Source organism: Etheostoma spectabile, chromosome 4 (genome assembly GCF_008692095.1).
Source record: "Etheostoma spectabile isolate EspeVRDwgs_2016 chromosome 4, UIUC_Espe_1.0, whole genome shotgun sequence".
NCBI classification, from domain to species: Eukaryota; Metazoa; Chordata; class Actinopteri; order Perciformes; family Percidae; genus Etheostoma; species Etheostoma spectabile.
In genome coordinates, this window is record NC_045736.1 from 25880861 (window position 1) to 25893507 (window position 12647).

The 12647-nt window shown below is 40.1% G+C and overlaps 1 protein-coding gene, 1 long non-coding RNA gene and 1 other non-coding gene across 3 annotated transcripts in view; 2 read left to right on the plus strand and 1 right to left on the minus strand.

Moving 5' to 3' along the window:
• Nucleotides 1-12647, minus strand: part of eogt (EGF domain-specific O-linked N-acetylglucosamine (GlcNAc) transferase) — a 20048-nt gene continuing 7401 nt past the window's right edge. The window contains exons 8-16 of the mRNA XM_032513467.1: nucleotides 12473-12576; nucleotides 11318-11410; nucleotides 10978-11049; nucleotides 10119-10205; nucleotides 2509-2577; nucleotides 2089-2150; nucleotides 1828-1947; nucleotides 1431-1533; nucleotides 1-1124 (exon numbers count right to left, since the gene is read on the minus strand). Coding sequence (XP_032369358.1) covers nucleotides 978-1124; nucleotides 1431-1533; nucleotides 1828-1947; nucleotides 2089-2150; nucleotides 2509-2577; nucleotides 10119-10205; nucleotides 10978-11049; nucleotides 11318-11410; nucleotides 12473-12576 — 857 coding nt within the window. The 3' untranslated portion in view covers nucleotides 1-977. The remainder of the gene's footprint in view (nucleotides 1125-1430; nucleotides 1534-1827; nucleotides 1948-2088; nucleotides 2151-2508; nucleotides 2578-10118; nucleotides 10206-10977; nucleotides 11050-11317; nucleotides 11411-12472; nucleotides 12577-12647) is intronic.
• On the plus strand, nucleotides 5245-5316 carry trnae-cuc (transfer RNA glutamic acid (anticodon CUC)). Its single transcript has one exon. It is a non-coding gene; the product is annotated as a tRNA-Glu (tRNA).
• LOC116687826 (uncharacterized) overlaps nucleotides 11625-12647 on the plus strand; it is a 17341-nt gene continuing 16318 nt past the window's right edge. The window contains exon 1 of the long non-coding RNA XR_004331638.1: nucleotides 11625-11636. This is a non-coding gene — a long non-coding RNA (uncharacterized LOC116687826). The remainder of the gene's footprint in view (nucleotides 11637-12647) is intronic.

The following is a 12647-nucleotide window of genomic DNA, read 5'->3' on the forward strand; positions in this document are numbered from 1 at the left end:
TAGTCAAGACTACCTTTGTTGAGGCCAAGACCAAGTCCAATACCACGACTAGTTGAATCCAAGTCAAGACTGAGTACTGGACAGAAAAAGAAAAAGTCTTATGCATGACAGTATCAAGACAATCTAGTGTGGCATTGGTTATCAGGTGGCCAGTGTTTCACTTTCCAAATAAAGACACCTGGATTCGGTCGAGACCAAAAGCCATATTTGGCAAGACCAGTGGCAGAGACTGAGACAAGTCCAAGTCCAACGAGTCCGACACCATAGAAAAAACGTCACTAGTCCTGACTCGAGTCCAAGACCAGACTTGAGTACTACAGTCCTGGATTGGTGTATGCTGGATATGCTCACATACTCTGATGTGATTGTCAGCTTTAAGGAGGCTCGCATCAAGACGACACTGATCAAATGGGACCAGATGTCGCATGTGAAGGGACACCGTAACAGCTGCTCATTAGCTAACTTTTTCAGCGTGGAATGAAGTAGAAGCAGCGGATGTAATGAAGAAACATAGGACACAATGCTCGCCAGATGCTGCAACTGCACACATCTGGTCCGTTAACTAATATATATTATATATAAGATTCTTTTTAGGGAATTTTGGCCTTTAATGGACAGGACAGGTGTAGACAAGAAAGTGTGAGAGAGAGACATGCAGCAAACAGCCACAGGTTAAATTTGAACCCAGGGACACTCAGGTAATGACTAAACCTTGGTTCATGGAGTGCACGCTCTACAAGGTGAGCTACCAGGGCACCCCTCCTTTAACTGATTTGACACTAATAGAGCTGGTGGAGGCTATACAAACCAGAATTTTTGACCACATTGCTTTTACTCATCCAGGCCTATCAACGAAACGGACAGGAGGTAACAAATACTGAGGTAACTTTTAAAAATTCTTTAAAAATGACGCTGCCATTATGAAGATGTTAAAAGTTGTTCAGCAGCCAGATGTTTGTCCCACACTCACAGAGACTCTAGAGTTCATCATGAACGGTATGACGCTGCCATTTGGGATGGTGTGTAACATAATCAGCTGCCTCCAGCACAAGGTGCATGAACTCCCCCACATCAAAGGAGTAGTTGGTAAACTTTGGATGGTCCCCGAGGGTTGGATGGTGACCCTGAGGGAAGTAACAGAAACAAAGTGTATACATTGAATGGACACATATAAACATTGGGAAACACAATTATTATATTAACAACAATTATTGCTGTGTGTGCCTTTGTATTGTCAGGTTGTCCTTGCAATTAAATGACAGATATAGCATAAGTGAGAAGTAAAGTCTGAACGCTTGTAGTGCTGTACCTATAATTGCACATAATTAAAGGTATGCATGAGAGTGTAAGTGTTTGTATATGTGAGTAAATTGAGAAAGCTCACGCCGAGGTGCTGGGGAGCTAATGGTTGGTACGGGAGTTTCCCCTACCTTGTCCTGTGGGAGCACTTTGTCCATTTTCTGCCAAGTCACGTATCGAATGCCCCGCAGCCGAGCCAAATCTCGATAGCAGCTCTCATCCTGACAATTATATCTGGGAGGCACAGATGCAGACACTTTATCTCTTGCTCTCTTTGGTCTGCCTCACTTTCACACTTTCTCTCTCTCACACAGACACACACAAACACACACACACACGCACACAGGGTAGCCAGGTGTGATGAATGCCAGGCTAATTAGACAGTATTTCACAAGTGTTTGAGGGGTACTTTGGGCCCAGTACACTGTCAAAGCCATCGTTCTCCCGGCTCCTCTCTCTGTCTTTTTCTGCCTTTTTATTCCCATTCACACACACGCACACATAAGGCAGACAAAAAGTGTCACTCACAGCTCAAAAATGACAGCCCAGTCAGGGAGGAAGAGAAGGTGTGTGAGACCAGCCCCGTGCATCCCTATAAAGATATCTGAGTTGTGGGTGATCCTCAACTGCACCAAGAAGGGAACATCCCTGAAAGACAGACAGGCAGACACACCAATCATCTTTATTGTGTATTGCACAATTTAAAAATCAGCGCTGTTACATCCCAACTCAATGCTAAACAGCGCTGAAGAGCTCATGTAGTAATGTGGCAAGCACTCTATAACTCACTTGTATTTGTAGTCCACCACGTTGACCTCCAGTAAAGGTACAGTCTTGAGGGCATTTACTAGCTGTAACAACAACAGAGGGACGTGCTCTCTGATCAATGAGAAAGCAAACAAATACGGGCAGTGACCATATAAATCACAAGCCTTTTTTACTTGTACTGTTTATAGCAAATACGATTTTAAACAGGCACTTAACAGATGTGGGCAGTAAATCAATGGTGGAAAAGAAAGGGCTTGGGACGTGAGAAAGTTGTATAGCGTGAAGAAAGAGAAAGCGACAAAGAGAGGGAAAGTGAATGACAGAAGGAAAAGGAGGATAGGTGGCAGAACAGGATGAATGGAAAGAGCAAGTGCAAGAAAGTAAGAAAGAAAGAAATGATAGCAAGAATGAAGAAAGGAGGGAGGGTGGTGCTGCACTCACCTCCACTTGGTTTAATATCCTTCTGTATTCTGTGCTGCGTGCCAGCAGGGTGACACGAACACGCCCCTCCTGAAAACAGCAATGCACCCAATAATCAATCAGCCAAGGACAGAAAAGAAAGGCAACTGGGAAAACATGATTCACATTCAAAATACCTGAAAAGCCTCTCCTAAAAATCTCTCTTTTATAAAGATTAGAGGAAAAGACACATTAGATACAATCACATTACATACTGTAAGTATTTTTTTAAGTGCAGTTAGAGGTTTTCTTTTTTGATGTGCTCTTATTAGTTTATACAGTGTGTACGAAGGTTTTCTATATTCTTCTACTGCCACCTTGTGTTCTAAAAGAGAAGTTAGACTCGAGACACTAACGGCAACGTACAACTTGAGCAATCAGCTGTACACACTAAACCAGCCTAACTATAACACCTTACTATTAGTCTAGCTTACCAGATGTACAGAGCTGGTATAAAGTCAGACATCCGGCTGGTGTGCCATGCTCTAGATTTCAGACATTCTCCTCCCCATCCACTATCTTCACTATCTATTTTGAAAGGGCACTGTTGCTATATCCAGGGCACAGCACTGCCCAAGACGCTGGTGATTGGTTTAAAGAAACACAGAACGTTTTTTCCCTATACCAGAATGTTAACTAGTGCAGCAAACCATACTCCAGCACTGACAAAGCGCTTTGGAGATATGTCTTGCAATGTGAGACTAGTTCTATTTTAATGAAAGTACTGAAAAAGATGCCATTCTGAGCAAGACCAGACCAGAGCAAATTCTAACGAGGGAGAGATAGGACGAGAGGGGTGGAAGAGGCGGATGAATAGGGCACAATAAAGGAGAGCAGCAGTGTGAGTCTCTGGTTGTGTCATTAATCTACGGATGAAAGGAGGATCTGGGGAGAGGGTCAGGGCCGAGAAGACTTCTCATTTAGTCGCAGGCCTGATATCGCAAACAGACTCATGTCTTGTTGAAAAGCCTCTTAGCATATTTCCAGTGAAGGCCATGAATACCTAATGAGTTGCGTAAGGAAAGTAGAAGTTATTGGGCTTTGCTGGCCATAAAGATACAGTTGAGTACTTAAAACCTGGGATCATAAAACACCTGTAAGGAGTGCTTTAGAGATTCAGATGCAGGATGAATAAGCAGGTGGCTGTGAAAGTATGTAGTAGCAGTGTGTGGTGGCTTGGCTTTCCATCTCACATGGTTGCTTATTCAGCTCCTTAATACAACTGTACTGGAGCCTGCTCTGTATTTTCTCTTCACAAGAGGCGTGACCAACAGCCAAAGTTCAAATGACTCTGTACACAATTGGAAAGTCCAACAACCAATCAGACCAACGAGCCGGGTGACGTAGACGCAACAGCGGCATCAATGGGTTGCTGCACTTCGGTAGTGTTTGGTGGCCATTATGTTGAATGTAGACAAGAAGCTGCTTGGTCGCTTCTCTATCGTCATTGTGTTAAACCCGCCAATAGTGCGGCAGGTAGATAAGCCAGTTTGTGATTGGTTCCTGCCAAATTGTGAACTGAAGCAGGAGATGCAGGTGAATGTGAGAACCAGCGCATGATTATGAGTTATGTCCAAGACCTTTCCATGTAGGATCTATTATTTCTACATAAGGACATACAGTATACTGTGAATTGAGAGAGAAATCCTTTTACAACCTTACTCTAATAGTTTAAGGGATTTGGCGCTCTCACCACCTGGTTCGATTCCCGGTCAGGGAAAGTTTCCATTAAGTGAGCCTTGCATGACTGTTGTAATAGTTGTTTTTATAACAGGCTGTGCACCCCAACCTTGATACATTTGACATTGTCATGAAAAAAACAGGAAAACTAATTTGGAAGAAGCAGGAAATGCTGTCACCGAAAGTGACTAAGCCAAGAGCACCAGAAAGTGCAACCTGAAACATTACCCCTGAGATCAATCATCACCTAAAGAAAACTTACAATTCAAGCTTCAGTGAGATTTTTGCTATACAATTTAATCATACTGAATTATAAAGATGTTCATAAAACTATGTCCATCCCATGTATATGAACAAGATTGTAATATAAACGTAAAAGTCAAGGAGTTAAAACCTGGGCTCATAAAACACCTGTAGGGAGTTCTTTAGATATTCAGGTAAAACTAGAGCATTGCAATATTATCAAGTTTAATGTATATTAAAATGTACCAAAGTTTAGAATATTCAACTGGGTAAGCTGGAGGTTGAGCAGGGATTTATTGATTATACAACAAAAATCTAAATGGCTTCCCTCCCTGATGGCCCAGAAGTCTACATGATGTATTTATTCTTTAGAGTAGGTTAAATCTGTGATCTAATATTCACTGTTCAGTTTCTGAAAAACACAAGTTTACAAAATATAACTAAGCTAATGATAATCCAAAAAATACTGGTGGAAATGATCAACCCGTTATTTGTTATAAACTTTACAAATATTGATATTACTACTAAGACAGGTAACCTAATGACAACCTTTGGTTCCATGACCGGGAATCAAACCCAGGCCGCGGTGGTGAAGGCAGAGAGACAACTTAGAGCTTTCCTGTCTTTGATGGGCAATTTCAACATATTCACATTCATATCAGATAGTATTAATTAAGAAATGATAAACAGAGATGATTAGTGCTGTGTTCCCACAACTGGTACATGCCTTATGATCTCTTGGCTTACAGTTACAGAAGTAAAAAAAACAACTGTGCTCAACAACAAAACAGCAAGTCCCTGGTGGTCTAGTGGTTAGGATTCGGCGCTCTCACCGCCGCGGCCCGGGTTCGATTCCCGGTCAGGGAAAGCTCCCTTTATGTGTGTGTTGCTTAACTGTTGTAATGATTATTTGTAAAACCCGCTGTGCACCACAAGCTTGATACATTTGATTTGACAAGTTCATGAAAAAAATGGAAAACTAATTTGGAAAGGAGGAAATGCTGTCACCAAAAGTGACCAAGAGATGGCACACAGCAGTATGTGCTCAACTGTAATGTCTATCAAAATTTACAATATTAAACTGGATAAGCAGGGAATTTTTGATTATACAACACAAATCTAAATGGCCACCAGGGAGACCAGCTGCTATTGTGGGGAACATTTTCTGAATTTGGCAAGAGAAAAATGTTTCCAATTTTAATTATTTGCCAAAAACAATGTTACTGCTGATTCTGATTTGAACTTTAAAAAGACTTGTAACTTGAGGTAATCTATCACAGCAAAAAACTCACAGCTTTGTCTGACAAAGTTCTGTTATCGCTCTGTGCCAGTTGCTCCTTTCACTCATGCTATTTTGGTACCAGAGTTAATGTCTGCCTAGAATCTGGACTTGTTTTTCTAGAGGGTAGTTTGGTTACAGGTTAGGGCTTGTTTTTACCTATCCATGCTTTCTTTGGGTTTTTTGTTGACACTTTCTCTGTAAGTCATGCCCTTTTAATGTTGTCTTGTAACTTAAAAACAAAACAATGATTATGCTGAATGATTCATTTAAAATGTAAGCTAAAAAAAAGGACACTAGCACCACCAAAAGGCATAGGATTGCAAACAGTTTGACCGACTCAAGAGCAAAAGTCGGGGACTGTCTAATAGATTTTTTAAAATCTTGCAAAGGTTGGAAAATAGTGTGCTTAAAACCAACAACAAATGTTCCCTGACCAGTAATTAAATAAGGGTCACCACGGCTGGGAGAGCACCAAATCCTAAACACTGAACCAGCAGGGAGCTTTTTTCCCATCTATAGCACAGTAAAGTCTCACATGGAGAGTAGTACAGTCACTGAATCTGAAACTTGTTATTTATACATAACTCTTATGGTGGTAGAACATATACCAACATTTACAAGGCAGAAGGCAGAGAGAGACCTCATAGGTATGATGGTCAGTTTCAACCTATTCACATTCTGATCAGATAGTATTAATTGCTGCCGGTTATTATTGTTCTAATCTCTAAATTGATAAAGAAAGGATAAACGGTGATGATTAGTGCTGTGTTCCTACAACTCTTTCAATGGTTTTCACTTAATAGATACAGGTGGTGACAGGTGAGGTGGCCCCTTTATTCCTTATCCAAACACGCATTCCTGAACAAGGAAGTGGGACTGGTATAGTGTTTACAATCTCAGTCAACAAAAAAGTTCCCTGGTGGACTAGTGATTAGGATTCAGGGCTCTCACCACTGTGGCCTGGGTTTGATTCCTGGTCAAGGAATGCTCCCTTCTAGTGAGCCTGGCATGACTGTTGTTATGATTGTTTGAATAACAGGCTGTGCGCCACAATCTTGATAGATTTTACAATGTGATGAAAAAAACAGAAAAACTAATTTGGCAAAGAGGACATGGCAAACAGCACCTCAAAGTGCAAACTGAAAGATTACCACTGAGATCTTTGCTATTCTATTTAATGAATTATAAAGGTGTTCATAAAACTGTGTCCACTCCATGTATTTAAACAAGATTGTCATATAAAAGTAACAGTCAATTACTTGAAACCTGGGCTCATTAAACACCTGTAAGGAGTGCTTTAGAGATTCAGATGCCAGATGAATAAGCAGGTGGCTGTGCAAGTTCAGTGGGGAGAACAAGTATTTGACACACTGCCGAATTTGCAGGTTTTCCTACTTACAAAGCATGTAGAGGTCTGTAATTTTTATCATTGGTACACTTCAACTGTGAGAGATGGAATCTAAAACAAAAATCTAGAAAATCACATTGTATGATTTTTAAATAATTCATTTCCATTTCGTTGCATGACATACTGTAAGTATTTAATCACCTACCAACCAGTAAGAATTATGGCTCTCACTGTTGGTTTTTCTTTAAGAAGTACCTCCTGTTCTACACTCATTACCTGTATAAAAGACACCTGTCCACACACTCAAACAGACTCCAACCTCTCCACAATGGCCAAGACCAGAGAGCTGTGTAAGGAGATCAGGGATAAAATGGTAGACCTGCACAAGGCTGGGATAGGCTACAGGACAATAGGCAAGCAGCTTGGTGAGAAGGCAACAACTGTTGGTGCAATTATTAGAAAATGGAAGAAGTTCAAGATGACGGTCAATCTCCCTCGGTCTGGGGCTCCATAAAAGATCTCACCTCGTGGGGCATCAATGATCATGAGGAAGGTCAGGGATCAACCCAGAACTACACGGCGGGACCTAGTCATTGACCTGAAGCGAGCTGGGACCAAAGTCTCTAACAAAACAGTTAGTAACACAGTACGCCGTCATGGACTAAAATCCTGCAGCGCACGCAAGATCCATGCTCAAGCCAGCGCATGCCCAGGCCCGTCTGAAGTTTGCCAATGACCATCTTGATGACCCAGAGGGGGAATGGGAGAAGGTCATGTGGTCTGATGAGACAAAAATAAGGCTTTTTGGTCTAAACTCCACTTGTTATGTTTGGAGGAAGAAGAAGGACGAGTACAACCCCAAGAACACCATCCCAACAGTGAAGCATGGAAGAGTAAACATCATACTTTGGTGATGCTTTTCTGCAAAGGGGACAGTAAGAGCATTGAAGATGACTCGTGGATGGGTCTTCCGGCATGACAATGACCCAAAACACACTGCCAGGGCAACTAAGGAGTGGCTCCGTAAGTGGCATCTCAAGGTCCTGGAATGGCCTAGCCAGTCTTCAGACCTGAACCCAATAAAAAATCTTTGGAGGGGGCTGAAAGTCCGTATTGCTCAGCAACAGCCCTGAAACCTGAAGGCTTTGGAGAAGGTCTGTATGGAGGAGTAGGCCAAAATCCCTGCTGCAGTGTGTGCAAACTTGGTCAAGAACTACAGGAAACGTATGATCTCTGGAATTGCAAACAAAGTTTTCTGTACCAAATATTAAGTTCTGCTTTTCTGATGTATCAAATACTTATGTCATGCAATAAAATGCAAATTAAATATTATAAAATCCAAAAAATACCAAAAATTCAATGTGATTTTTTGGATTTTTGTTTTAGATTCCGTCTCTCACAGTTGAAGTGTACCTATGATAAAAAATTACAGACGTCTACATGCTTTGTAAGTAGGAAAACCTGCAAAATCAGCAGTGTTTCAAATACTTGTTCTCCCCACTATATGTGTGCATCCCCATAGAGTACTTATGCATGTGCTCCTTCAGAAACCAGGAGGCTACAATCAGTGAGGAGCTCTTTCCCTGAGTTTATTGTAGTAATAAAATCACCTACAGTGAAGTTTGAGTGTAGTGGCTTGGCTTTTCATCACACATGGTTGCTCATTCAGCTCCTCAATATAAAATCTAGTGTAACACCCTGAATTTGCTCAACAAATGCAAGGAATGGTTGATCAGTAAATGAGTTTATTTTACCTCCTATAAAATAATCTGAAATCAGTCTTTAAAGGAGAATTCCGGTTGTTTCCAACACGTAGCTCTGTTGTTCATAAATTTGGAGTGCTGTCAGAGAGAAAAAAAACAACTGGTGCTGCCTACACCGTGTTATCCTCCTGCTAGAGTTAGCACCCAACAGGCTTAAACAGGGCACGTTTTAAACTTGTTTAAGCCTCTAAACATGTTCAAAATGTCATTAAAAGTGCCTACCCATGTGAAGTGATTACTTCCGAGTGAACACAGAGAATCTGACTGCTGTAGGTGTAAAAGAAATGCATATAAGTTTTGCTAATTTAGCTCTGTTTAGTTAAAGTGTTGATACACAAGTAGTGCTTTGGACCGTCTACAAACTACAACACTGAAAAGAGATAAAAACATATTTTCAAAAATAAGCATATGCTTATTTTTTAAGTAAGTAAGTGCTGTGGTGAGCTGGAGACAAGTTTTAACGGAGGTAAGTTTGGAGACACTAGTTAGACAAGTTAGTAAACCTGCAAGCATCCATTCAACTACTTTCACTACTAACAAAGTTCTGGCCCAGGGAGCCATGTCTGCCTACAATCTGGACTTGTTTTTCTAGAGGGTAGTCTGGTTGCAGGTTGGGGCTTGTTTCTACCTGTCCATGCTTTCCTTGGATTTGTTGTTGACGTTTTCACTGTAAGTCATAACCTTTTAGTGTTGTCTTGTAACTTAAAAACAAAATGATTATGCTGAATGATTTATTTTAAATGTAATGTAATCTATGAAAATGTACACTAACACCACAAAAGGCATAGGATTGTAAACAGTTTGATCTTGGATCATACACAAGCTCCCTGGTGGTCTAGTGGTTAGGATTCGGCGCTCTCACCGCTGCGGCCCAGGTTCGATTCCCGGTCAGGGAAAGTTCACTTTAAGTGAGTGTTCCAATGATTGTTTGGTTAACAAGGCAGTACACTAAAATCTTGATAGATTCGACAATGTCATGAAAAAAAAAACGGAACTAATTTGACAAGGAGGAAAAGCTGTCACCAAAAGTGTCTGAGTGATGGCAAACAGCATTACGAAGTGCAACCTGAAAGATCCGAAACCAGAGGGCTACAATCAGTGAGGAGCTTTCTCCCTGAGTTTATAGTAGTAATAAAATCACCCTGAAAGATTACCACTGAGATGAATCATCACCTGCAGAAAACTTACAATATGAGTAATCTCATGTATATAAACAAGATTGTCATATAATAGTAACAGATGTAGATTAATGTTTCCTAAAAAATGTTCTTCCTACCTTTGGCCCGTCCTGCAGTATGTTCAGTCGATGAAGGACATGCTGGGAGAACGCCCTGAACATCCCTTCACTGTAGCAGTCGGAGATCTGTCATCACATAGAGTGTCAATTTCTCTCACATATGTAATTTATTTTTTCTCCATTCAATTCAAAACAGTGTATTAAAATTTCTATTTTGATTGTATGTAGTCATGCAAAAAGATTAGCAATGTTTTTATTTTAGATTTGAAATGAATTGAAAGCAAATTGAATATGGCCACACTCGTACATTGCACCTTGTTGAGATGAAAATATGTAACACACTGGGAATCTGACAATTGTAAACATATTTCTAATCTCCCAGGAATGAATATCATATGAGCCTATGCATTTCTCAAGCAAGAATCTCACATATACACTGATGCACTGTGGCTGTAAATGTGAGCACATGAATATAAACATGACAAGTGCTGCTGGGGCAATCAAAAGCATAAGCTTGCGGCTGACCTATCAATATTTCACACCTCAAGGCTGGGACCACAGGACAGCACATATTTACATGGTATCGGTTTTATAGTAATCTCCTTTGAATTATCATTTAAATTAGATAGGCACTTACTGAGCTTTTGAATATATCACGTAAATATTTAACCTGAACTGCATATTTATGACTAAACCGGATATCATTGTGCATGTGAGGGAGGAAGGGCCAATAAATGATCAAAGGAAATCTATCACAAAATGTGAGATAAAAACATATAAATTAAACAAAAAGCAACACTGAAAGTATGAGACACTGCAATTTGTTGAAAGCAAATACATCTTTGTAAAGTAGATTTGGTTAGTGGCTACACACACATATACATGTGGGGTAACTTACAAGAGGAGTGTTGTAAAAGAGGCCGTATCTCATTCTTGGGAGGAGGGAGAAAAAGGCATCTTTGAAACACACCTGTGGACAGGTGTGACTAGATCAATGAAATCAGAAATCAGTCTGTGTACATGAATAACAAGCAACATATAATACAAATGTAAAACCCACGTATTGCTGTGGTGTTTTTAATCTGCTGTTCTCAGAGAACACTCAAGTGTCAAGTGCTTGGACGGAACAGTTTTAGTCTCTAAATGAGGTGCACATTTCTTATCAGCTCAGCCATGGTTGGTCATACAAAACAAAAAAGAAGCTTACATTGACCACAAACAGGCAACATTATACCTACTCTTTTCGAGTCATAGGTCTTCAGGTGGATGATGTCATACTCTGAGAAGGCCCTCCATGTTTCACCGAACAGATCTCCATAACCATAAAAACTCTGGGAAAAAACATAAAAGACGGGATCAAATGATAATCACAATAATGTAATGATCTGAAATGGGAAAACAAACCAATAAAATTAGAATCAACTAGAGTCTTCTGTTTTCAAACTCCGCTGGTTGTATTTTTCTTAAGTTGTGTTTTGTTTTTTACAAAATGTCTTATCACACTATTATCTGACAGCTTGCCACTGTTTGGATTGCAGTTTCCAGTTTGTGCTGAAAGTTCGCTGCTTTCCTTCTCTCTGTCAGTCTTTTCTTTCCCTTTTCCTCTTTACCCCGGTGGACAGTTGGGGGAACAATGGGCCGGATAAGGCTATCTGTAAAGCATTCTGTTTTTCAACTGGTGTTTCCCCTTGAGGTCTTTATTGGGCACATATGCCACTGACAACTGTGGCTGTTGTACATTGCAGATAAACCTCTGGTTGGCTTTCTCGCTGGTTTTTAGTACTTAAATCCAACATCAGATTTCGAATACTTTTTACCATTTGTCTTGGACACTTAACTCTTTAAATATTTTCATGACTCTGTGTTTCCATGTTATTTAGAAGAGAATTGTGAAAGTGTTTAACAAAGAAGGAAATCTAAAATACTGTGCTGCGTCCGACAAAAAAACTTAATCAAATCTTGAGTTGTATCTTTGTGACACAAGAACACATCCAATGTGTTACTCATTCATTTATTTCTTATGTAGCTACTTTGTAGAAGAGGACGTTACCAATTCACTGGAGGCAGGACACATGGAAAATCCTACCTTGTGTTTTATTTTGACAGCTAAATAAAGGAATGACATGAGCATCCTAAGCATTTATCTTCTTTTGTTGCAGTCTGTAAGGGTGAGATAGAGTGCAGCAAATTAAAAAAAAGTAAGTAATTAATGAATTGTTGTCATTTTTAGTGGAGATAACAAGCATGTTTGCTTGAATTTGAGTTTAAATCTCCAATTATTGACTTTTCTGCATCGAGATATAATAATACAAGAAATAATCACGATGCATCTAAGAATCGATTTCTTTCTCCATCTCTTATTAAAACTGTAGTGGGAGACATCAGGGACTCACCGTGTCCCACATGATGATGTTGATATCTGAGCTGAAGGAGTTGTTAATGTGCTGGGAGATGTAGAGGTTGACAAAGTCACAGAAATGGTGGTACATATTCACCCCTGTTGGAAAAACATACAATCATTATTTTTGATTAAGGCCTGGTAACTGAACAAATAAGAATACTCTGCAG